Source organism: Macaca fascicularis, chromosome X, assembly GCF_037993035.2.
Source record: "Macaca fascicularis isolate 582-1 chromosome X, T2T-MFA8v1.1".
NCBI lineage: Eukaryota > Metazoa > Chordata > Mammalia > Primates > Cercopithecidae > Macaca > Macaca fascicularis.
This window is the reverse complement of record NC_088395.1, coordinates 116,029,326-116,055,536: the sequence shown is the minus strand read 5'-3', so window position 1 is coordinate 116,055,536 and position 26,211 is coordinate 116,029,326. Positions and strand designations below refer to the sequence as shown.

The 26,211-nt window shown below is 38.0% G+C and overlaps 1 protein-coding gene across 3 annotated transcripts in view; it reads left to right on the top strand.

The window, feature by feature from the left end:
- GUCY2F (guanylate cyclase 2F, retinal) overlaps window positions 1-26,211 on the top strand; it is a 106,051-nt gene that overhangs the window by 7,122 nt on the left and 72,718 nt on the right. The window contains exons 2-6 of one of the 3 annotated variants that reach the window (XM_065538787.1): window positions 4,059-4,360; window positions 15,744-16,098; window positions 17,498-17,582; window positions 21,428-21,524; window positions 25,810-25,941. In XM_065538787.1, coding sequence (XP_065394859.1) covers window positions 4,059-4,360; window positions 15,744-16,098; window positions 17,498-17,582; window positions 21,428-21,524; window positions 25,810-25,941 — 971 coding nt within the window. Of the gene's footprint in view, window positions 1-4,058; window positions 4,361-15,743; window positions 16,099-17,497; window positions 17,583-21,427; window positions 21,525-24,974; window positions 25,742-25,809; window positions 25,942-26,211 lie in introns of those variants that run through there. The other 2 variants (XM_074029755.1, XM_074029754.1) reach the window with 2 other exon arrangements.

Sequence of the window (26,211 nt, the reverse complement as noted above, 5' to 3'; positions counted from 1 at the left end):
GCAATATCGATGGCTCACAAATATGAATATGGCTCCTAAGGACTTCTATAGCAGCAGCAAGTGGAATCATTTCTATCTCGCAAGGTGTGAAACTGGGCCCAGTTTCCTCCATGGAGGACACCATAGTCAGTAATCTGAGAGAAATAAAGTGACCTTTGCCTTTTCAGAAACACAGTTACCCTCTCTCTCAAGAAAATATTTGATAGAATATTTTAATTTAGGAAGAGAAATAGGAATTGAGTGACATGGAAATTGACTTCTCCCGGAGTTTCATGACATTTCCTGCTGCTAGTGAAAGAAAGGGTCCTAGACAGCCTGCTATGGTTGGTGCCACAATATGAAGACATAGACGCTAGACAGCTCAAGTAGCTCAGAGAAAGTGCTGATGTCATATCCTGGTGAGATGCGATCTCAGAAGGGTGTATTTCCTGGTCCTTGTTTTGACTATAAAGTAGCTTGACAGGATGGAAACTTACCAATTAGTATTATTCAATGACCACCTGTTGACCCAGGCCTTGTTTAGGATTTAAGGTTTCTGTACACTAATCCTTTCCTGACAACAACTTACAGGTCAAATCCCATTTTAATGAATGTAATTTTAACATAATAAAACTATTTAGTAAAATTATCTTGTAGAACAGATGTATCTACAAATCCCTGTTCACGAAGCACTCAATCTATTAAATTAAGATGCTTTTGTTTGAATTCAGTATTTATGCTTTCTACTTTAATCATGTTCAATGGCAAAATCTTGCTAGGCAAAAAATAGAGAAGCCTGTGATTATTCCCTCTTGAGTTTCTTATTTCTTCTTCTATAAAATGATGGGGACAGGTTGGTCTACTTGGTCTTAAAGGGTCTTTTCAGTCATAAAACTTTGGGCCCTTTGAAATATGGTCAGTGTGGGTCAATGAAAGAAAAATAAAGCAGAGAGATTCAGGGTTGAGGGTAAGGTACTGGGCATAGTTAATGATAGTAGGCATGAACAACAGGTATGGCAGTATCTACCTGCCCAGCAAATATCACTTCCAATTGTTCCTCCATCCTAACAATCAATATATGCTCATATCTCATATCTCAAGGAACGCACAAAAAATACCCAAGTGTACAAGCTCTCCTCCTGAAGAGGCTGTTAGTTTACAAACATTCATCTAAACAACATTCATTGTGTGCATAATATGTACAAGGATATGGAAATAAATAAGACACAGTTCCTGACCTCAAGGAGCTCACAGTTTGGTAGTAGAAGCTGATATAGGTAAATAAGAGCAACAAATCTTGTAAGTGCCAGGGTAGAAATCATCTCAGGGTAAGGTGGGGGCTCTAATCCAGTGTCACAAGTCAGTTTCCCTGGAAAGCAGCCTGTTAGATGGAGCTTTGAGTGCAGGAAGCTTATTTAATGAGTATTTTCAAGGAGAACACCTGTGAGGAAGACAGTAGGATTGGGCAGAGAGAATTGAACTGCAGTGCAGCCACAACAAAGGCCTCAGCCGGTCTTAGGGGGCGCTCTAGAACTGGTATGACCCTTCAGAGTTGTCCAGAATTGAGATGAGGAGTCTGGGCTCTTCTACCTCCATGTGGAATAGTCATTAGGTTCAGTTGCACCCACAGAAAGGGGCACAGTGTGTAATAATAATTGTTTAACAGTCAGATCTTCAGAGTGAAAAAAGTTCTGATTTGTAGTGTTTGCTGATTTCCATAGTGTAGTCACTCCCACAATGGTCAATTTCAAGCTAATAACATGATGTTAACTAGCTCACAAAATCTCTGGAAGTTGAACCAGCAAAAGTGAGCCCCAACACACTATTGAGATCATGTAACCTTGAGAGAGGTGCTTTTCCTTAGCTGAGGCCAACTCTCAGAGAAAAATCACCTATCAGCTGCTAACACACCCAGCAGCTAGTGGAATGAGTGCTTCAGTGCTGAAGTGTGTATCTTGATGGCACATCGTAATAGCACCTACTACATGTAATGTATGGTAAAGTATTTGCTGTATTGCAATCAGCATCAAACACTAGTTCTATTTAACATTTTCCATGCAGTAAAGTCATTTAAATATCCCTTTAAGTAAATTAAATCAAATTGTATCACTGTTGAGTAACCTTGAACAAATCACTCAATCTCTGATTTGCAGAAGAAAGATGCTAATACTGATCTACTTGCTGAGGATACTGTTGGACAAACTGGCCAACTGAAGCCTCTGACTAAACTCCCTGTGACTACGCTAATTTGACCAAACTAATTTATTTTTAATGGTTCAGCCAAATGGAGAGAGTGAGAAGTCTTCAGTTCTACTTTCTCTTTCTAAATCCAACTCTTGCATTGTCAAACATCTCTGGCACTCCATTTTCCCATTATACAATGTGTGATTATAAACAAGTAAGGCTGAATTCCTTGTGTGGCTCATGCACTAGCTCCAAAGATATCCTTTGAGAATTCTAAGGAAGGTCTGAGCATCAGAATACATGAAGAACCTCTTAGTGTAATTATTTTGAAGGAGTTAATGGTCATTTGAAAACTCATGTCATGCTGTGGTATGTGCATATGTGTGTGGTATGTTTAAATCAACTTCATAACTTATTAGTTACATTTTACAAAATAAAAGGTACCAGCTCTAGCTCAAAGGGAAACTTTCTAGGGGTGCTTAACAAGTGTAAAAAGGTGTTTGAAAATAGATGAAACAATATGTAAATGCCAAAGACAAGTCATTGAATGTAGTTAAGCACCCTTAGTTCTTGAGATTAAAGTTTCCGTGTAAACATGTATAATTAATATTTACCAGTAGCAATAGAGTCTTTGCCTTTCTTCAAGGAGCTCAGAATACTTGCCAGGCACTATCTAATTAAACTACTCAGTGTACCTGTAAAATGCATTGGAATCTGCGTTTTAAAGATGTGGGCACTGAAGCACAAGTGGGCTTAAACTAAACTTATTTAGCATGCCAAGGGCAAAATTGGATATAAGACTTTCAGTCTCATGATCTAGCTGTCATTTTTCAACCGTGGCCCCCTTGAATCCACTCTATTCTAGCATAACCTTGCCAAACAACATAGTTTCATAAGTCTAGGAAGAATTAAATTGAGTGCATAGTAATTCCAATTACAGGGAAGTTAGGTTTTAAAAAGTTGAACAGCTCACCCATAATATTATAGAGAGTACATCCTTAATCTGAGAATCTGAAATCCGAAATGCTCCAAAATTGAAAACTTTTGAGCACCAACATGATACTTAAAGGAAATACTCATTAAAGTATTTCAGATTTCAGATTTTTGGATTAGGGATGCTCAGCAGGTAAGTATAATGCAAATATTATACTTAATATCCTAAATCCAAAAAATATCTGAAGTCTGAAGCACTTCTGGTCCTCGATAGTTTGTATAAGGAGTACTCAACCTGTGGTAACATTTATAGGTGAGGGAGTTAGTGCTTTTCATTGTCTATAATAACCTTAGTAAGGATGAGAACACTTGGTCAAAATGTATTAGAGTGCATGTTTGTAGGAGATGGACAATAAAAAGCAATAGTGGCTGTGGTAACATCTCCCATCCTCTCTTACTATTCTCTCTTCTAATTCTTATGTATATAGTAGCTACTATTTATTGGGTGCTATGTACTAAGTAAATGACTTGTCTCCTTTCTTCAATCATCACTACCACCCTGTAAGTACCTATTGTTATCTCCATTTTATGGGCGAGACAGAGAGAGGTTAAGTAATTTAAAAAAGGGTACACAGTTAAAACTGGTGGTGTTGCGATGTAAAGCTGATTTTTCCAACCTTAAAGCCTCTTTTTTATGTTACTCCCCATTTATTATACTAGTTCTTGTTCCTGTCTAGGTATTAGGCTCTGCAGCCTGTAGGCATCTCTCTTGTCACTGTCCCCAATCCAGAGTCCATGAACATACCTCAGCCTCAGCTCAGGACAACATCTTGCTTATCTTGGAGGCATAAGAAACTACTTACAAATTGGTTAGAACACATTTATTTTTCCTCTCTGTAGTTTTTGGTACTGTGCTTTACTAGCAGATTGCTTCCATAACCTCCTTGCTTTGTTGGTTTCAGTAATCATCATGTGTATGCATTCAGCTTTGATTGGGGGAGAGACTCAGACGCATCTCTTGGAATGGGCTCATGATCTGAAAATGACTGATGGAACCTACGTCTTTGTTCCCTATGATGCCCTGCTCTACAGTTTACCTTATAAGCACACCCCCTACCAGGTCCTAAGGAACAACCCAAAGCTCCGGGAAGCCTATGATGCAGTGTTGACCATTACAGTGGAGTCCCAAGAAAAGACCTTCTATCAAGCCTTTACAGAGGCAGCAGCAAGAGGTGAAATTCCTGAGAAGCTGGAGTTCGATCAAGTAAGTAAACATTCATAAGTTATCATGAGCTGAGAACCTAAAACATCAGCGTGGTAAATTATTTTCATACCAACAGTCTCAATTCCATAGGAGATTCAATCAATGGCAGGCAACCACAGACAAATTAAAAACATCTTTAGTTTGCTGAAAACATTTGTGAAACAAAGGCATATTATTTGAGATTTTTTTCTTTTATCTTTAAGCAGCCCATGATGACATTATATAGTCAGGAAAAATAAATATATTTAAGAACAGAGCAACAAAACTTTAATATATACTAGTGCTGTTCAAGGGAGCCTAATAAAAAGAACTCCTGTTTGTGGTGTAAGTTCTGAATTAATTTAACAATAAGGCAAAAGAGTTAGTATATAATAAACTATTACCTTTATTTTTGATAACTCTGGTATTGGAGGATATGGCTTCTACCTGTAGGCATTTGAGCTTCCCAATACTGAACCCAAGGATTAAACAAACTTCTCCATCTGGTCAATGGCATTGCTGGACCACTGCAGTCCTGCCCCATGAGGGCAGGCCTTTTGTAAAATGTGTAGTCTGGAGAGGAACAGCAGAGCATTTGCTTCTTGTAGGTAGTCTGCTCCCAAGAGAAAGAAGACAGGAGGGGCTGAGCTACACATACTTAGTTCTCCTTCCAAACTAACCAGTCAGATTAATTCGTTTCTCCTTTGTGGGGAGGAGCGAGTAAGTGGATGAAGACAGGCCACTTGGAATGGGGAAGAAGTCCTCCCTTCTGATATACAAGAAATAGTATTTATATATGTGTAGATAAATGTATGTATAGGCATATTTCAGATTCCAATCATAGCCACTGAAGGCTTAGAGAAAAAAAAAGGAGTGAGGAGGGGAAGAAAATAGAAAAAACAACGGAGAGCAAAGACAAAAACAAAGAGGACGAATACAAAGAAGACGAGGAATACAAGAGGAAGATGGGGAGACAAAAGAAGCCATTTAGATGGGAAAAAGTACAGAGGGACATTTCTGTACACTGGAGGCCAGATGTAGAAAGTAGGCATTTTCAAAAGTACTTAGAACAACATACATGTAAGTTTAACAGCGCTGGCATTTGCTAGAATACTGTATTAGTCATATTGCTTCCAGCTGTAAGTAATAGCTCAATACAAAATGGTTTAAGTAATAATTCTTTTTCAAAATTTGAAGATAGGAGGGCCCCAGGGTTGGTTAATTCAGCAGTCAATGATGTCATCAATGAAACATGTTCTTTTCATCTTTCCACTTTACAAGCCGTAGCATGCTAAACTTGCCCCCATGAGCTTGTTCCTCTTATGGTCCCAAGGTGGCTGCCACAGTTCCAGACATCACATACAGGTGGAAATGTCAAGAGGTGAAAGTGGAGGCTGTCTTTCCCTTGTATCTCTTTTTAAGAGTGAGGAAATCTTTCCCAGAATCTCCCAAGCAGACTTTTTCCCATACCTTCTTTGTCACAATTGTGTCCTATGCCCATGCCTAAACCAATAATCTGGAAGGAGGAATGTGACAACTGTGATTGAAAAGTGTGAACAAAATATATAGCTGCTGGAAAAATGTGAACAAAATTGAGATTCTGTTAGCAAGAAAGAGGCTGTTAGGTAGGCAGCTGATTGTGTCTGATATTCATATTCTTTTTTATCTGTCCTTTATTTCATCATCCTGTGGGCTGCTTCTCTGTCTGAATAGTGATTCAAATGAAATTTAGTTTTATGTATCTCTTTCTGCTTGGAGGATTTATATCAAATATTTTTCTGATTCTTGTTCTAATAAACAAATTAATAACAGAGATATTAACAGTGCTGGATTTGGACTTTATTGTTACTGATAAGTTTATAATAAGTATTACTCTCTTTTAGGAGACACACACATGCACACACACACATAGCTGAAAACAACTGGTCAGTTTAGTAAAGAATTGCAAAACTCCTCAAATTGCTGAGAATGGTTGGTCAAACCTGTTGTTTGATGTGTTTATAGGCAAGCAACTAGATGGTGAATTTTTGTACTTTTTAGCCAATGGTATGGCATCACATAGATAAAATTAAAGTCATCTTTCTATTTTAATCAAAGAATCAAAGGAAGGAGAGGGTGTATGTGTGTGTGTGCGCACATGTATGTGTATGTGTATTGTTCGTATATATATGAACAGGTATTTTGATATAAAAACTCAGACCTTCTCCTCTTGATATTTGCGTCAATCCTTTTGAGCTTGTGGAAAACATAAGGTAATTAAGGCAAAAAAAGATGCCATTAGCTTGGTTGCTAGGCAGCCTGCACTCTGCTTTACACAAGGAAATAGAATAGCTACAACAAAGAATCCAGAGCTTATGAAAAAGCCTGTTTGGATGCATTTGTACCCCTCAGTTTGCAGGTGCCCAGTCTGGACCTTCATAACTGAAGAATGATAAAAGGGTGAGATAATTATCTTCATGTCTCTAATAAACAAAACCCCCACTTTCCCTAAATTATCTTGCTCAAAGGTGCTTTAGAAGGCAGCCAGTATAGCAGAAACTGCAAATGTTAAGGTTTTAGACAAACTTGGGTTTACATTCTAGCTCTCACTTTTACTAGCTGGGTGCCCTTGGGCAAGTTACTTAGACATTTGAGCCTCAGTTTCTCCATGTGTAAAATGGATTTGTGAGCTATATTTTCTAGGACTACTGTGAAAATTAAACAAAGTAACATGTAAAAAGTGACTATCAGAGTGCCTGGCTCACAGCTACCTTTTTTTCCACTTTTTCTCCTTTGAGGCTAGGATGACCTTATTGATTGGTGGTGACCTAGCATCTAAGTTACAATCTGACTTTAGCTTCCTACTCTCTTGAAGTTTTCTGATTACTGGCAGAGAGTCTCTCAGTATTTCCAGCTTTCAAAATTATAAATGGCATATTCTCAGATCAAATTATGTAGTTTGATATTTGCCTATCCCTGGGCTTCTGTTTTTTGTTCCCTATTTGGTCAACAGGTCAACAACTATTTATGGAGCACCTGTGATGTGCTAGGCACTACGCTGAACCCTAGGTAGAACACTAAACAAGACAGACGGGTTTCTAGCAATGGTATATTAGAACCAGTCCAGAAAAGCTGATTTTGTGCATCTTTTCCCAGCTCTGCATTCAGTGACATCAATTGGTAGCTTGAAATCAGGCATGATAGTAGTAGTTACACCACAGAAACGGGCAAATGCTACAAATAAGAGTTTTTTTTTCCCTCTCCATATGGCTATTGTCAAACACTTATTAGCACGTCACTCATTGCCACCCTTATAGACCTTAAATTTTAGTGAGAGAGACAGATAATAAATGGTTAAGGAAATGCATTAACAGGATCACTGCATTTCTCCCTTGCCCAATAACTTTCAATGAAATGGAGATTTCTATATACAAGGAGCATTGCCTACAGCAGTTGTCTGCAACATCTCTTAATTTATACCCTTGCTTCTTTAACAAGTAAAAAATGAAATGAAGAAAAAGCTATCAAAGTGATACATACACATAGTTTTAAAAGTCAAGAAATGCTAAAAGGTTTATATAAATAACAAAGCAGTCTATAAGGCCTTCTTTCTTCCCTTCATCAGAAGCAACCACTTTCATATTTTTTTAGCTCTTTATTCTGGTATTTACTTCTATGTTTCTAAATGCTATGCTGCTACTGGTGACTCTTGATTAATCAATTTTGAGCGTTATTTGTTGCATTACTATTATAGTTGAAGAGCACTCTTAGTTTTTTTGTAGTTCCTTACTCTCCTTTAAACCTTAAATATGGTTATGTCATGATTTATAGTTAAATCCACATTTAGTATTTTTAACATAGTACCTAGGTAAATATCATTTATTGCTGATCCACATGATATACTATGGTTATAATTCTTGTCACATGTAACTTTTCATTTTTACCAGGGTTAATAATTGCTTTATTTTTTAATTTGCTTACCTTAATTTGAATGTCTAAGTCTTTCCATACTTTCTGATAAGGCTGTAAAATCCTCTCAAAACAATTTTATACATAGTAAAGCCTATTAAATCTCTTATCAGTTTCATTTGTTTTTGCTGGGGCTCTCTGTCTTCCTATTCCAATCTAAACATGTTGCTCCCTAAGGCTGCTGCACAACTATTAATATTATGCTAGTTTTCTATTTTCATAATTCTTAAATGTCTCTTTCTCTTCTCTGCAGGATCCACTGTTTTATGAATCTCATGTCCTATTTTCTTGGTTTAATCTGTCATTTTTGTGGAGCACACCCTGTAGTAGCTTTTTACAGGAGGTAAATTTTTGAGATTTTGCATGTCCGAAAAGTCATTATTTCATCTTCACTATTGATTGATAGTTTGAATGAGTATATAAATCTAGGATAGAAATCATTTTCCGTCAGTACTTTGAAGACACGTCACGTTGTCTTCCAATTTCCACTGTTGGTATTGAGAACACTGATGTTATTCTTATTCCTAATCTTTTGATACAACCTATTTTCATTCCTCTTTATCCCCTCAGAAACTTTTAAAATGTTCTCCTTATTTCTGATGCTATGAAATTTCATGATGACGTATGAATCTTTGACACATAATATGCTGTATTGGTGGAGGCTTTCAATCTAGAAGCTGATCCCTTATGAGAAATTTTCTTCTCTTGTTTATTTGTTAGTTTCTTGAAGAACATGTCTTTCTTCTCTCTGGAAATACTATGAGATATGTAAGATATAAGATGTCCTTGGTTGATCTTTTAATTGTCTTATTATTTATCTTATATGGTCCATATTTTTGTTTTTAGTTTTCCTTCCTGGGAGAGTTTCTCATCTTTGTGTTCCAACACTTTTACTAATTCTTAAGAATGATTTAATTATGTTTTTAATTTCCAAGAGTTCATTCTTGTTGTTTGATTATTTTAATAGCATTCTGCTTTTGTTTTATCAATACAGTATTTTTCCTATTTCACTGAGGAACTCATTATAGTTCTTTTGACATTTTCTTCTGCTCTCTATTTTATCTGTTTTTTCCTCAGTTCCTATTTTTTCATGTTTTTATTTCATGTTGAAAGTTTTCCTTAGATGTCTGCAGATTTGAAGGTTTATGTGCATGATGGATATATTGACAAGTGGGCTTCAGTACAGGGCAATTGGCTAACCTGTTGCTTTTTGTTTGCTTCTTTTGGTCAATATCTGTATGCCTTGGCTTTTGAGGTAGTCTTTTTCTTCAGAGAAGAGTCTTCTAATCTTCTCGGGAGTCATAATCATAGCTGTCAGTATTCCAGAAGCAATGTTGGGAGGAGACTGGGATTCTCACCATTAAGAATGAAAACTTTGGCCGGGCGCGGTGGCTCAAGCCTGTAATCCCAGCACTTTGGGAGGCCGAAACGGGCGGATCACGAGGTCAGGAGATCGAGACCATCCTGGCTAACGCGGTGAAACCCCGTCTCTACTAAAAAATACAAACAAAACAAAACAAAACAAAACAAAAAACTAGCCGGGCGAGGTGGTGGGCCCTGTAGTTCCAGCTACTCGGGAGGCTGAGGCAGGAGAATCGCGAGAATCGCGTAAACCCAGGAGGCGGAGCTTGCAGTGAGCTGAGATCTGGCCACTGCACCCCAGCCTGGGCGACAGAGCCAGACTCTGTCTAAAAAAAAAAAAAAAAAAAAAAAAAAAGAATGAAAACTTTAACTCCATCACTGTTTTTTTGTGCTCCACCTCATTTCCAACTTCTTTTTTGTCTAGTGCCCCAGCTCTGGAGCTACTCTGAATCAATTTAATCTGTTTCCTGTAGACATCTGCACCTCCCAGTAGAGGCGGGTATGGGGGATGTCTACATGTTTATTACGCAGACATGCAAAGAGCTCTCCCTCTTTTAGTGTTTGGCCTCACCTTCACTTCTACAGTACTTGGTGGTTGTAATTACTAAGTCTTTCCAGGATTCTTACGGGGCAGATCTGCTTGTTGCTTATCAATAATTCCCCTCTGCAGGCACTTAGGTTTGACTGTTCTCCACTTTGCTAAATCACTTGCCATGTTTGTAGCAAATTTTTATTTTCAGATTCTGTGGTACAGGGTTACAGATGTTTCCTGATACCATTAGATATGGAGATTTAGTGTTTCTGTTCCTTGTTCTCTTTGTTTGAGAGTGATGTTTGAGAGGAGAAAGAGAGTGAAGTAAAAAAAAAATCTTGATTTCATTACGTTTAATCAGGAAGAATATGGAAAGTCATAAAGGAAAAAATAAGTCACGAAAGGGTGCATGTGATATTATTTTACTGTTGAGTTCACCAAAGCCTATTAATTAAGTTAGTAAGTATTTATTAAGCTCAGACTTAATATGAAGGTTAAGATCATGGGTTTTGAAGGCAGACTGCCTCAAGTTTATTTAAGCTCTCTATGTCTTCTTTTCCTCATTTTAAAAATTGAAAATAACAATAGTACCTACCTAACAGGGTTCTTGTGAGGATTAAATGAATGAACACACTACATAGTTTGCCTGGCACCTGATAACCCCTCAATTAATGTTAGCCATTATTATTATTATTAAAGTTATTATTATTATTATTATTGTGGGTCAGGCACTCTGCAGGGGATATAATAGAGATCAAAATAGAAATGAGATCTTTCCCCCAATGAAGGAGAACAGTTTTTCCATTCAGGTGCTAAGGAAATTGGATCTAAAATTGGGACTCTAGTACTTCTTGGTCACCAGTTCAAAACTAGGACAAGGGACTTGAACACTATACTTCCAGGATGATGTTACCAGAGCCCTATGCTCCTCTTCTGAAATGCAAACAATAGCAGCTGTTGTATATTCAGTGTTTACTCTGTACCAGGTCATTTACATAAATGATCCAATGGAATCCTCAGATAACGCCTACAAATTAGATATATTAACATCTACATTTTGTGGTTGAGGAAACTAAGGCTCAAGGTAACTTGCTCAAGGTCATACAGCTGGCAAGTGGCAGAGCTGGGATTCCAACCCAAGGCTGCTACCAGATCCTGATCATTTAACCACACATTAGGCTTGTGTTTTATTCCACTGTGCTAATAATATCTAATGCCAATGCTTTACTCAGGCAAAGTAACATTGCTAAGTGACTAATACTTTGATTTGAATAGATTTATTGAATTGTTTTCCTGTAATGTAGGTGGTACTAGGACCTTATGAGGACCTGTGAAAAGAACAATAAATCAGAATAGAGAGATTTGAGGGGTGGGCACACCAGTGATGAACTTCCTAATTTGGTCTCAGGATGATTGGGCAAGGATTATAACTTTGTACCTTTAAATTTTGGCACCAATTAGACTTCTGAATTAGGGTTTGATGCTTGCATTCTTCCTTTTCACTGTATTCCCAATGCTTGTTTTCAGTTAAATTCTATTGGCCACAAATATATATGGCTGGAACACACATTTTGGATATTTTTTCAAATGTACAGTTATTTGATTAAGCAAAGGAAATCCTTAAGATTTCTTAGCAAACTTGGGGACCTTATGCTCGTTATTGCTATTGTTTTCCATTACCCTAAATATGGGTGCCTGGCAGGGGGATGCTAGGCTGCAGCAGATGTGTTTAGGACTGGAACATTCCAGAATGGGGCACACCAAACAAGGTTGTCAGAAAAGGTTGCCTGCAGCTCACAGTGGCTAAGATTGTCTTTCTACCCCATTCTATACAAAATAAGGGTTTTGTGTTGATGTGCATCACATCAAACACAGTGGTCTTTTATCCATCTCTTGGCTATGCCCAAGGGTTGAGATCATGCATTATTGGAGGTACTGCCTTTAATAACAAGAATTCAATTATCATTTGGTTTCTTGATCTGTGCATGTGCCTGACTTTTTGTTCATAATTGATGTGCCATTTTGTCCTTCAAGTGATGGCTTTTCAAGCTAGGCATGTTTTAATGTACACTTCTGAGGACAAAATTCTTGGGAAGCCGGTTTTGTGTCTTCTCAGACACAGTAAATCTGAACTGATGGTAGTCAACTTAACAACAGCACGAACCATTATACTGAACAAATTCAGATATTACTGTTCCTGATCCAAACCTTATTCTCTTGGATAAAAACTTTAAAAGCCTAGGGTAGAGCTATCTAAAGTAACAGAATAAAAACCAGTGATACGTTTTAATTATCATTCATAATTAATTCTTTCAGGTTCAGGTCTATAGAGTAGGCAAAAACAATAGGCTTAGTCATCAGTGGTCTCACCATTTTGGACTGCGATGTCAACAAGATCATCTCTCTGACAGAAGTTCCCGCTAATTCTGTCTTACTTTTTTGGAGCTTCAGTGAGAAGCTGGATAGAGGCCTGTAGAGAATGCTTCTTCTTCCCGTGTTCCACCTTTTACCTTTTCTCTTTCTCATTATTTGTGGCAAGTGCAACTAGAGACCTTTTGTGAATGATGCCAACAGAGTATGCCCTTGATGTATGGGAAGAGGCAATTCCCTTTGCTGAAGGGCACAATGGGTGAAACAGGAACTCAAACCAACTACAGCACAACTCCAAGGCCTCGAAGTGACAGTGGACCATTGTGACAGCCCCTCTTTTGCAAGTGAATGCTGTTACTATAGCTATGCTATAAGTCTCTCTACCATAGTGTTGTGGCTGTGAGTACATGTGTTGTCTAGGCTAGAGAATCCTGAAGAACAGGCTTCAGTTTCAGTCATCTTGGGGAGTTTCTGTCAGTCAGCTCCAATAGGTCAATCAGAGCACAAAAGCCAGCACAGCCTGGCCAGCTGAAAACCCAGTGTGTTGGAGAAACTCAGAGTTGGGAATGTTGTTTTTGAGTTTTAATCTTCACTTTTGGCTGTAGGTAGATGCAGTTTTCTTTCCCAGAAGGCTCTGTGCCTTTCAAAACAGAACACTAGCATTCTGTTTGCTTTCAGGATCTTGCTGCCCTGTTTTTTTTTTTTTTTTTTTCACTTATTTGTTTTACTAGTATTGATTTTATACTCCACTTTCCATCCTTCACTTATTGTCATAACCTACCAAAGCCCCCAGAAAACAGTCAGGGTTTTGCAGAAATTCCAAAGACAATCAAATAGAGCATCCAAGAATGTCAGGAGGGGGAATTAGTGAAAACCTCTTAAGGGAGCTCAGCGTGCACTAGGCAACTAAGTGTGGATACCTTGGTGGCAGCACATGCCATCCATTCATGATCTATTTCTACAGAGTACATCTTGAGACAGAGTGATGAAGGAAGATCATTGGAATAAAATCCTCTGGAGACTGAGGTATTGATTTCTGCTCTGCTAGTAGTTAGCTCTGTTATGTGCGGCAAGGTTTTGGCCTGAACAACTAGAAGAATGGAGTAGTTATTAACATAGATTGACAAGACTAGTTGTAGATGGATCAGGAGGATTTGGGGTGAATATCATGAGTTCAACATTGGGTATGTTGATTTTTAACATCCAAGTGGAGATATAAAAGTAGGCAATTGAGTATATGAATCTGGAAGTTAGGCTATAGGTCTGAATTGGAAGTATAAATCTGAGAGTTATGGCATAGATCTAGTACTTAAGGCCACGAGAACAAAAGAGATCACCAAGGAAGTTAGTGTGGACAGAGAAGAAGACCAAAGACTGAGTTTTGGGGCACTCCAACGTGAAGAGAGAGGTCAGCGAGATGAAGAAGAACCCTTAAACAGGCTATGAAAATGTCTACAAGCTAAATTTTGTCCCTGAACTATACCAAGTATTAGGAATTTTCACAGGAGTTCAGAGCCAGAAGGGACCACAGGGGACATATATTCCAATAAAGAATGCTAAACTGAGAAACAGGAGACCTGATTTTACTCCTTATTTTATGCTCAGGCATGTGAACTTGACAGATCATGTAACTTCTCTGTGTCTCCCTTTCTTACCTATTATGTAAGATAGTTAGACAAGATGACTTCTAAAGTTTAGACATTCATGATTCTGTGTTCTCTTTTCACAGAGGAAGAAACGGAAGCACAGAGAAAGCTGATAAATGACTTTCTCAAACATTCTGGCATTAGGCACTGATCACAGGACAGGGTATCATCTTCTATACTGATGTCTTAAAATCCTGCATGCGTATTAGAATATTTGAGGAGCTTTCAATAATGCTGATTACTGGAGTATCAAACTAAAAGCATCTCTTTTTGTTGGTCTGGGTTGGGTTTGGCACTGCTATTTTTGACGCTCTTCAGGTAATTCTAACGTGCAGCTGGTGTTGAAAACCCCCACTCTACATTAACAGGACATGGCAGTGTCTTGCTATCTGCTACACCTCTCTGCATCTTGACTTTTATTTCTAATAAAAAATGATTCACTCCATTTTAAGCCCTTTTTTTTTCACATGAAGGTTGTTACAGGAGCTTAGCTTTCTAGACCTTGTGAAACTAAAGTAGCAAGTATCAGCTTTCCCTGATGCTCAGAAAAATGGCATGACCATAGCTTTCTTGAACTCCATCCTAGAAATGAAGTGACATGGAAAACCATGAAGCCATGGCCGCGTGTGTGAGGGGCCATGTGGGGGGAGGTACAGAGAAGGGAGGAATTGTTTTCTCATCCTCTACCTTTTTGGAAAAAAGATACAAGATTTTATACAAAAACAAACTTACAAGGTTAATGGGCAGTGCATCTGGGCATAGTATACAAAAACATTGTTGCTTTTACCATATTTATTTAGCAGGCATAGTTATGCTATCCACCCTAGCAGTCCTACTGTTTTAAGTCGAAGCTTTGCCACTTTGCACACCAATAGGTTTTCTGACTAAAATTCATATTCTCTATACTCTGCAAACTTTGGTTCTAGATAGCTGGGTGCGTATGTGTCAGGGTGGATGTTTGCGTGTGCATACATGTGAGTGTGTATGTGTAGGTATGTGTTTAAAACTGAATTCTAATGTTCACTTTCTCTGGGGAGCATGTGTCCAGAAAAATAGCCGTTTTGAACTAAGACAGGATACAGACATGGACTGTGGAGACACATTATTTACAGTCTTTCCACACACACCTACCACTCCAGTAGTGCCAGCAAAATGATTTTACCATGCACAGTGCACCAGTAATTAACCTGGCATATTTCCTTTGAATTCCCCTTGTCTATTCTATAGTTGTTTTTCTTAAGCGCCCTTTATAATTCTAAATCATTTTCTTAGTTTAGAAGCATAAAAATATATTGTGTATGACTTGGTTTGCTCATAAAATTGTCATATTTGATATATTTAAAGATGTGACGGCCTGAGGGAGAAAAACAGGAAAATTCAGGGGAGAAACTGAGCAAGTCCTTAGAAACAATTTTTTTCCTCTGGGTCTTCATAGCTCTACTTCACTCAGACGTGCAGACCATAATAATGAACACAGGCTTAGAATATACTCTGAGATTGCTCTAGGGTGACCAGGGCTCAAGATAATTGTAATTTTTAAAAATAGGTTTCACCGTTGTTTGGAACCATCTACAATTCAATTTACTTTATCGCACAAGCCATGAATAATGCTATGAAAGAAAATGGACAGGCTGGTGCTGCCAGCCTGGTTCAGCATTCCAGAAACATGCAGTTCTATGGATTCAACCAGTTGATAAGGACAGATTCAAATGGAAATGGAATTTCAGAATATGTAATCCTGGACACCAACTGGAAAGAATGGGAACTCCATAGCACATACACTGTGGACATGGAAATGGAGCTGCTACGTTTCGGAGGGATCCCTATTCACTTCCCTGGTGGCAGGCCCCCTAGAGCAGATGCAAAATGCTGGTTTGCAGAAGGGAAGATCTGCCATGGAGGTAAGGAATGGAAAATCGCTAGTAGTCAATTTGGCTCAGCTTGGGTTACAAGGGAACCTCTTTAGGAGAAGGCGTATTTTAATATTGAAACATGCATAAAATCAGTCATTTGCATTCGAGTGACGTACACCTCTTGGCACTCTATCTAGTTAATTTAAAATAATAAGAACAATGAGAGGTACTTTGCAGCCCTGAATAATCATCCACAATTTAAAAGCCTCCCCACCACTCTTTTTAAAAAGAATCCCACTCTTTCCCAAAGAGTTTACTCTAAAAAGAGGAAGACATTAGCCTTCTTCTTGCTCTTTTGTAGGCTATGACCTATGATTGTTTCTCCTGCTTTCAAGGTCCCCTATCCATCCCTTGATGTTTCCAAATCCTGCCAATCAGGTCCCACCACAGAAATACCATGTCTATACTCTCTCCTCTCTGAACTCCCATTGAAATAAAAGTTTGTGCCTCACAGCTTAGCACAAAATTGCTTTTCAATTGTTTCTTGTGTACTGATTTTGTCTCCACCCCCACTCCAAAATATATTGCTCTTTGAGGATAGGGACCATAGCTAATAATTTTTATGGTGTCCAACTGCCCAACACAGTAGGTATCCAGTAAATACTTGCAGTTTGATTGACTGGTGGAACTCCTCTAGCTTGTGGAAGAGGGGAAACTTGGTCAAATCTCTGAGAGCCAGAGGGGATCATTGGAAGGACCCATATTATTATGCAACTGTATACCATACTCTTAAAACCAAATGCATCTATTTGAAAGGGGCTTTGATTTCTACTTTGCTTTAGCATGATATATCCAGCTACGTCTTCACTCACATCATATTTCCCTCAAAAATCTTACTAATCTATCCAAATATTTAGATTTTATGGAGGCTAATTTACATTCTGATGAAAACACTAATTATCAAAACCAGACTTACCCTCACCCTTGAAGGAGAAGTTCTGTGTTTTTCATCTATAACTTGCAAGGTCTATGGGCTCAGGTGAATTAAAAAGGCCTTTTATTTTATGAAGGCAAGGTAATACTTACCCTTCACAGGTGAGATAACATATTTATTCTCAAGAACTCTATTGCTGTCCAACTTAAATTAAGGTACTCAAAGTTTTCCATTCGTGGACTTTTTCCTCCAAAGAAACACTCTGGTAAGCCTTAATTCATGTGATTTGTTATTGTCAGAGTGGTGAGTGGTTTTGCTTCAGAACAGTGAAATTGCTTTCTGTGTCCATAAAGTCAACAAGACAGACTGTGCTGAGAAAAAATGGAATTAGGTTAGGTAGATGTGGCTTGATTTTAGAGTCACCAGAAAGCATGAGGAGTCACTCTGCGGTGCCCTTTATTTACTGCCTCTCTCTGATAATGCCATTCTTCCTCTTCCTCTCACTCTCTGCAGGCATCGATGCTGCCTTTGCCATGATGGTCTGCCTTACTTTGCTTATAGCCCTGCTGTTTATTAATGGATTTGCTTACTTTATAAGGTACATTTTTTGTTCTTTTTGTATATAAAAAAATACAAGCCCATAATAGCCTTGTTAATATTGATTTCCAGGAAGTCCTGTTTCATTACAATTGCCTCATTACATGACCCACTGATTTTCTTTTTTCCACAGTGGTTTACCATTCCTACAGGCCCCATTTAGAGTGAAGTGTTTTCATGATGCCAAGAATAACTTCCTCAGCTGTGTTGTCAGTGTTGTTGCCTGTGAATAGATCTGGCTCTCAACACAATGGTGAAATAAGAGAACGAGTACTTTAGGGCCTGTGTACTCCCTATCTTTGTTCTCCTTTCTCCTAGCAGAGTCTCCTGTAACCATCTCCTTGCCCAAATGATATGTGATGATAGGGAATGGAATTGAGATATTTTAATGAATTTCAAGAATTAGGCAGACTTTGCTAAAATCCAAGCTCTAGGAATAATGGTATGAACTCATAGGACTATAATGGGGATTAAGTAAACTAAAATAAGTAAAGCACCTAGAACAGTATGTGACTCATAGTAGGTGCTCAATAAATGGTAAAATCTCAACCCCTTCCCAAGAATAAGGAACTCTCTTGCTGATTGTTGGAAGCTCAGGATCTTCACTTTGATACTCATGCCTTTTGTCCAGGGTATCACATTCCAGATTTCTGCCATCTTGCTTCCTTGGGCAAAAGTTATCCTGTCTAACCATCAACATCTTTATTATCATCAAGTTTTGCCTTCCTCCCTCAGATCCCTTAGTACATGACCAAATAATCTAATGAGGTACTACAGAACCAGGGATAAGTGGCTGAAGATGGCCTAACATGACAGCTGTTTCTTAGAAACTTTGCATTTTAACACTTGGACCCTCTCCATACTAGAACAATTGGAGGAAAGTGAAAAATAAAATAAATTATAGCCATCTCATTTTTCCATTGCCACCCTGCAAACCACATCATTGTCACCTCTTAGTAAGGGTGGTCCTGACAACAATATGGCCTGGATTGGTAGGGAATAGAGTGAGGCTATTTTGTTGAGTTCTACGAAAAAATTTCTATAGTGTATTAAATAGCTGTGTGACCTTGGGCAAGCCACCTAACCTTTCTTGGCCAGAATTTTCTCATTTGCACAATGAAGAAATTGGATTAGATGATGTTTAAGAGCCTTCCCAGCTCTGATATTTTAATAAGTCTGTGAAATCCTGGATTGAAACCATAACAGGTGTTACTCTTAGTGTTTAAAATGTTGGCATAGCTGTGAAAAACTTCTATTATTAAATTTCCCCAGTATTAGAAATTTGATAAAGTCACACAGAGTCGTAGGTAGCTTATGAATTGTTAAAACACACTTGATAAAGACACTAGTTCAAAGGAAGTTTTTCTTTTAATTTCTGTAACTGGGATATATTCCTGCTAAGAATAGAAATTCAATATCTTTAACTTAGCTGCTGCCGAAGAATAAAGTATTTAATTAACATCATTAGATACTTAGCAAAAATAAACTCTATCCAATCAAAAAGCTTCCCTGTCTAGAGAAATTTGAGGAGTAACAGACTCTGTCTACCTAATGCCAAAACATCCCATGGCAGTGTGGAAAATGTAGTCACTCAGCTGTTTATGTTACTTGTCAACCCCCCAACTGACAGTTCTCACTCATCTTTCTCACCGTATGGACTGGTTCTTTGCGCTTTGAGTGAGCCTAGTCTGCAATTCTTGGAAAAGGAAGGAAAAAAGAAAAAAAAAAAACAAAAACAGTGGGGAGGGGTTTGTTTGAATCTTGTGGGCTGAAGGGCAAAGGTTGGAGAGGAAAATTATTGGAGAGGGACCTGATTAGAGAGGAAAATGATTGGAGAGGAAAATGAGTTTGAGACAATTGGTACTTCAAGTGGTCACAGAAAACTCAGAGATGGGAAAGAGGTACATCATTTCCCAGACTCACTTGGTCCTTGGTTCTTCAGCTAACAAAGCACAAAAGATGCCCCCTCTTTGCTGCCTTCCTCCCTCTCTCTGCCCACCACGGCTGCAATCAGAAGAGCTGAGCGGCTGATGAGATTCTGTAATAGACGGTGATTACTTGCAGGAGAGTAACTCTCTGTTCCTTCCTTTTCTGTATGTTTTGATTGTTTAAGTTTTTTTTCAGAAAGAAAGACATGCAAAGAACCCAACCACCCCAAAACAAAGGATTCTTTGAACTCCTCCTTTCTCCCTACTCCTCCGGAACCAGATTGCATCGCCTTTCTATAAAGCTCTCCCGTGCTTTGTTATACTAATGATGATAATGATAATAATGAGCCCTCATACTTTCATAGTGCTTTATGCTTTTCAGAGCACTTTCACATACATTATCTGATTTGATTTTCAAAACAATTCTATAAAGCAGGTAATGCAAGGACTATTATCCTGCTAGATGAGGACCCTGAGCCATGCAGAGGTTAAATTATTTATCCAAGGTCACCTGGACCTGGCTAATTAATGACAGAATCTGCACCACATCCCAGATCTCTGGACTGGGAGTCCAGTTTGCTTTCTACTAGAGTGTACTCTGTAGCATGATTATTTTTACAGGTGTGCCTGTTTTAAGACAATTCACCACACATATGAAACAGATGAGTTAGGGAGTGATGCTTTACTTTGCCAAAAGATTCATGTGCTGTACCCAAGAATCCACTACAGGGCTCTTTTAATTTTCTCTGCAGGGCAGCAGCTCCCACAGTGATAAGGGACATGTTTGTTGGCAGACAATTAGAAACACATTAATTGTTTGTTTACAAACCAGTGGAATCACTGAGAAAAACTGAGTTGCTGATACTTAAAGCTACAGTGACATTGTAAACTTCTTAAAGCAACTTGACAAAGCATTTTGATTCAGTGGTTGTTTTCTCCACGATGGCTCTTGGCTTTAACACATTCCACAGAGTAACCATTATGGGGTTATGGAAAAAGCAAAGCCAAATTGTAGCTGTCAGAGCCCCCAAGACAAAACAACAAAACGAGCATACCGACTAATCAAGATTCCCTCCAGGTCTTCAAGTTGCCCAGTCAGACCTACCTGACTGTGTGAGTACACATCATAAACTCCTGTGTGTCTAGTAATTGATTTGTAGAAAATAATTACATTCACTACAAATTAATGGGCATGTTTAGAGAGAATCAGGTTTAAACTGTGTCTGTAATGCTCAGACAAGAGACCAATTCAGTAAAAGAAGAAAACTCAGTCAGCCTACTTGTTTGGAATCATGTAGACAAAGCAACCAACTGATTGAATTTTTCCACTTTTCAACCTGTTGCTTTGGCAACTTTACAAGACAAGCGTCTTATGGGCAGAAATCTGGGCCCACAGCCAGGGAGCAAGGATTCAAGTTCCACCTCTGCCTCAGGCTAGGGGATCTCATGCCAATTTGCTCAATTTTGTTTTGTTTCTCTAATGTGTTTTTGTCTATAAAATGGAGATTAATGATTCTTGGCCCTGGTATTATCAGGATAAATACTATGGCATATGAGAAAGAGTATTGAGTTCCTTAAATGTATTCAGACGTGTTGTTATGAATGTGCCCTTGATGTGGGATCACCATTTTATTAGCCTGAGATACCATTCCCATGTAGTGCCTTCGCACCTCTCTTTTGATGCATCTTCAAGAGCATTTTAATTTTTCTCTTTTGGTCTTTGTAACTGCAAGTTGTGCGGGCCGGGGTGGCTTCCTTCTTTTCCTGTGGGTACTATGGTAAAAATCCATGTGTGATTATCCTCCCAATTATTTTGTATACCTTGAATATTCTTTAACTGTTATCTTAGGGCAAATTAACCCTGGCTTTGCCAAAACACCCAGTCCGTTGTGACCCTCTGATTTCATGTTTGTTTTAGGCGTCGTATAAATAAAATCCAGTTGATCAAAGGACCCAATAGAATTCTACTGACTTTGGAGGATGTAACGTTTATCAACCCCCACTTTGGCAGTAAGGTAAGGCGTATCCTTTTCTTTTGCTGCCCTGTCCAATATGGTAGCCACAAGCCACAGATAATTATTGAGCACTTGACGTGTGGCTAGTCTGAATTGTGATATGCTATAAGAGTAAAATATTCAGTGGGTTTAGAAGACAGTACAAAAACATGTAAAATATCTTATTAAATTTAAAAAAATATTTAAACAATTACAAAGTTAATTAAATGTCAAAATTAAATATTTTAGATATATTGGGTTAAAGTATATTATTAAAGTTAATTTTACCTGTTTCCTTTTATTAATTGTGACTACTAGAAAACTTAAAATTACATATATGGCTCATGTTACATTTTTATTAAATAGTGCAGCCTTAGAACATTGTTGTGCAAGTGAATGCAGTGCACTTTGAGCAGTAGTTTAGCTTTGACTTAATGTAGTTCTTTGTATATATGGACTCAACATTTGATGGTTATTTCTTCAAGGGCAGCAATATATCTTTTAAAATGTTAGCCTAACATAATGCTTATAATATAGTAGGTGCTTGTAAAAGTTTGGTGAATTAATCAACTAGTGAAAGAGAGTTGCATTTCACCAAAAGGTCTTCACTGGTTGTGATTGTAATGTAATTGGTGATCTTCATTAAAGGCCTGCTACTATGTCCTACCCCTGGGGCTAGGCTTTGTGAAAGATGACATGTAGTCCCAGATTTCAAGAGGATTGCAGTTAAGTTAGAGAGACAAATCATACCACACAAGAGAGACGCCATGTTGTACAAAGAAACTAGAGTGTGGTAGAACTTCAGAGGAGGCAGATCAGTGGAGGGAGGCTTTTCAGAAACTCAGCACAAAAACTGAGTCTTAATGAAGGAAGGATAGGGTTTGTTTAGGTCACAAACTGGTAACCACCTTTGTTTCACCCTCACAGCTATTAAAAAAAGCCAGAATTTTGAAATTATGAAATTACATATAAAAATCTGGATTTCTGAGTTTTCTTTAAAAGTTGGAAGATCTGTCAACCTTGGATCTCATTCTGACAATTGGCTATAACTCAGTAGTAGTTGTGTTTTGTGGAAAAGGCATGTTCTTTGCAGTTTGATACAATTCCCACCACTCTATATTGTCTTATACTCAGCATATTTCACCTCTTTATATTACCTATCTGGCCCCATAGGTGAGGCATCCTAGGCAGAGGAAACAGCATAAATAGAAGCTTGGAGAAGAGAACATGTGGGGAAGAGTACTGTCAAAGCTAGCTAGTGTGTCTCCTTGTGCTAGTATATGTAGCCACAGTAAAGACACTAGTCTGTAATTTATAGTATGGTAGTGGATATAGGAAGAGTATACAAACACCTTATATTGTCTTCATGTGCCATTTACTCTTGCTACACAACTGTGCCAGATTTGATAATTAATTGTTATCTCAGTGACCAAACTGGTATTTTGCCTGAATGTGAAATTGAAGGGTATATTTAGTTAGTTGGCTGGGTAAGAATGGATTTACATGGTACTACTCTGAGCAGTTGGAGTCAAATTAGTTGTTCAGCTGTTTGATTTAATTTTCAATTATAACCCTAATTCTTACTTGTTTAAATCATCAGATCTTTTCGTAAGGTTGATATTGTGTTCCTGGAAATGTATTGCTGAAAGCCAAAACTGTCACTGTGGCTGAAGCCTACACTCCACACTTGTGGCATAAAAATTTATTGATATTAGTCCCCATTTTTGGAGCCACCAAAGGACCCTAGGACTCATGGTAGTGGAATTTGTCTGGATTTGCCATACTCAGTATGCCTCGCATAAAATTTCCTGCTTTAAGTAGAAAGTATAGATGTTGAAATACAAGCTCTGAAGCAATACTAATATGTAACCCAATACTAAGAAAAAAGTATTCACTTGTGTGACAAGATGTTTTATCCAGAAATGGATGTTCAGTAGTAAAAGTAGATGATTAGAAGTTATTGTCTAAATGTAGCAAAATATAGTAAAGTTTCAGTCAAAAGCAATAAACCTATTTGTAAAATCCCCACTTCTTTGGTGGTATCCATGTCAAAATGACAGTTCATATCAATTGCCTAGATGTTTTAGCTCTAACATATCAAAATGATACACAGAGCTCAATTTTGGGCTGAATGAGGCTTTAATTTGTATAGGATTTGCAATAGTCCAGTGTAGTCTATAAGACCTCCACCTATTCCTCCTCTCATTTGTACTGAGACATAAACCATATTTGGGTGACTAAAGCATACCAGGCCTCACAAAGTCACCATAAATAGCTGAGCAGTGCTACCTTCAGGTAAACAAAGTACCTAGGGTTTTAAAATCTTGCTCATCCTGATAGTTTTTTTTTCACTTGTGCATAAATTTTGAGATGAGAATAAAACGTCATCACTTTTTACCACATGAGTGAGAAAAATGAATAGTAACGGGACTATTACTGTTACTAAGGGATTGGTATACTGTTATAAGGGATTGGTAGCCTTATAGTAGGCAATGTTCTTTTGTAAATTGAAAAAAAAATTGTTTTATTTTATTTTATGTTTTTACTATTTTGGCCCAGGTGAAAAAGGATGGCATTACCCTAGAAGAACATAGCTCTTGGCCTCCAGATCCCTTTTGGCATTTGGCTTGTATCAGAGGTTCTGATGGGAAGAGATAGGGGAAGCATACATTTTCCTTAATTGCTGTGTAGTCACAAACTTGCAGCTGGCTGTGCCTAATCAGTCAAGAAGCCAAGCCAAGAATTCCATCCAAATGGAATGTCTGAAAGTGTAAACTCTTAGTGAATATAAAATTAATTCCGTCTAGAAAAATTGGCAGGTCAGGAGAAGTCAGGTTAGGAAAGGAAGTTTTTAGAAGAAAATGAAGCTGAAGTCAAAATGTGTGTGGATTTTGGCAATTCCCTTGCTTTCTCCTTTGCCCTTCATGGAGAGGTCTATATCTCAATATACAGATCTAGGTACTCCTGCTGAGATATGAAAATAAAGAATGAAAGGGAAGTAGATTCCTCCCTGACCTTGCTCTGTTGGGGAGTGTTCAGGTTGATGCTGGGGTTATGTGAAGAGTCAAGTTTTCCATCTTGTCTGAATTTTGAGCTGTTGAGATTTCAGCACATTGGGGGCTGGGTGGAGTTTACCATTGTCTTGGAACTTTGTGATAGTCTTCATAGAAGGAGCTTAACTCTGGGCTAACTCAGCTGTAATCTTTAGTTGATCAAAGACTATTAAGGGGTAGAGTGTTGGGAAGTAGTTAAGATTAATTTTTATTGGCAAGCAAAGTAAAATAAAGCATAATGTAGTTGTAGAGAGAGCACAGGATCAGATATAACACCAAGATTTTTGTCCCAGTCCCTATGTACCTCTCTAGGTCTTTGTTTCCTAATTATAAAACAGGGATGTTGGAGTTGAGGGTGGGGGCACTCCTAGACAATACCAAAATGTAACTACTAGCTCTGGATTGCTTTAATTTTAAGAAAGGCACATTTGGAGGTATGGAGAATATGAGGAACCTGTTGATTTATATGTCTTCATGTGAAATAAGTCTACTGGTTCAATTGAAGATACAGAGGTTCAATTTTAAAGGTTAACACAGATAGCAGGTAACTCTTCCTCTTGTCATTCAACTGTGCAGTTCCCAGCCCTTTCCTACCAGACTTATGTGTGCAACTTCAAAAATCAAGGAATAGAGAATTTGACCCATTTAAGCATCAGACTCATAAATTATATATAGGCATGTGATCTGCTCACTCTCTACTATTATTGCTTTCTGGGATCCCTCTGCCATTAATTTTACCTGCACAAAGAAGGATGCCATTCAGGATAGTATCACAAAAAGAGCCACTCCTGAGAGTCAGCAAGGTGGGATGCTGTCCTAGGTCTGCTATTGACTTTTTTTAATGTTAGATTTTTATAAACAATAATTCTTGTAACTAAACAATTGACTAGCTGTATGATATTAGGAAACTTATTTTATCTTTTTTTGGTCTTACTTTTTTGTCTATAAAGTGAGGGTCCCAGATTAAATTATGACTGGCATTCTTTCTTGCCCCCATCTATAATTTTAATCCTCTCTAGGAGATGGAAGCACCTTTATAATTTTTTGGTGCTACATGGTGGTTAAACAAGGTACCAACCCTGAACTAAAAAAGAAAAAAAGTTCAGAAGGATAGGGAAAATCAATCAACCTCATGTTTACAGAGTTCAACTCATATGGTTCTTTTCTTAGGAATAAAAAAGAAAATTCAGATAAGCTCTGTGCTATATCATGAGTATTTTGTTCATAACTTTTCTTTCCTAATCCTTTCACAGAGAGGAAGTCGTGCCAGTGTAAGCTTCCAGATTACCTCAGAGGTCCAAAGTGGGAGGTTCCCAAGACTCTCCTTTTCTTCAGGCAGTCTAACTCCAGCTACCTATGAAAACTCCAACATAGCGATTTATGAAGTAAGATATTTAACAGCTGTCTAATCTACTGCTTTCTTGGATTTTAAAATGAGGCAATGATTTAGTAATTAGTCTTTGGGTAAAAATACTGGGGCTTTTGGCAAGTCTTTCCAGTTTGGTGTCTGTGTTTGCTTATGGACTTGTTTAGTTGACATTCTTGGCAATTATTTTCCTCAGCAACAAATCTACTTATTTATAACTTCACTGGTCTTTTAACTCCATATATTTACTATGCATGTAGAAAAAAGTTCTTGAGACCCAAACATTTAA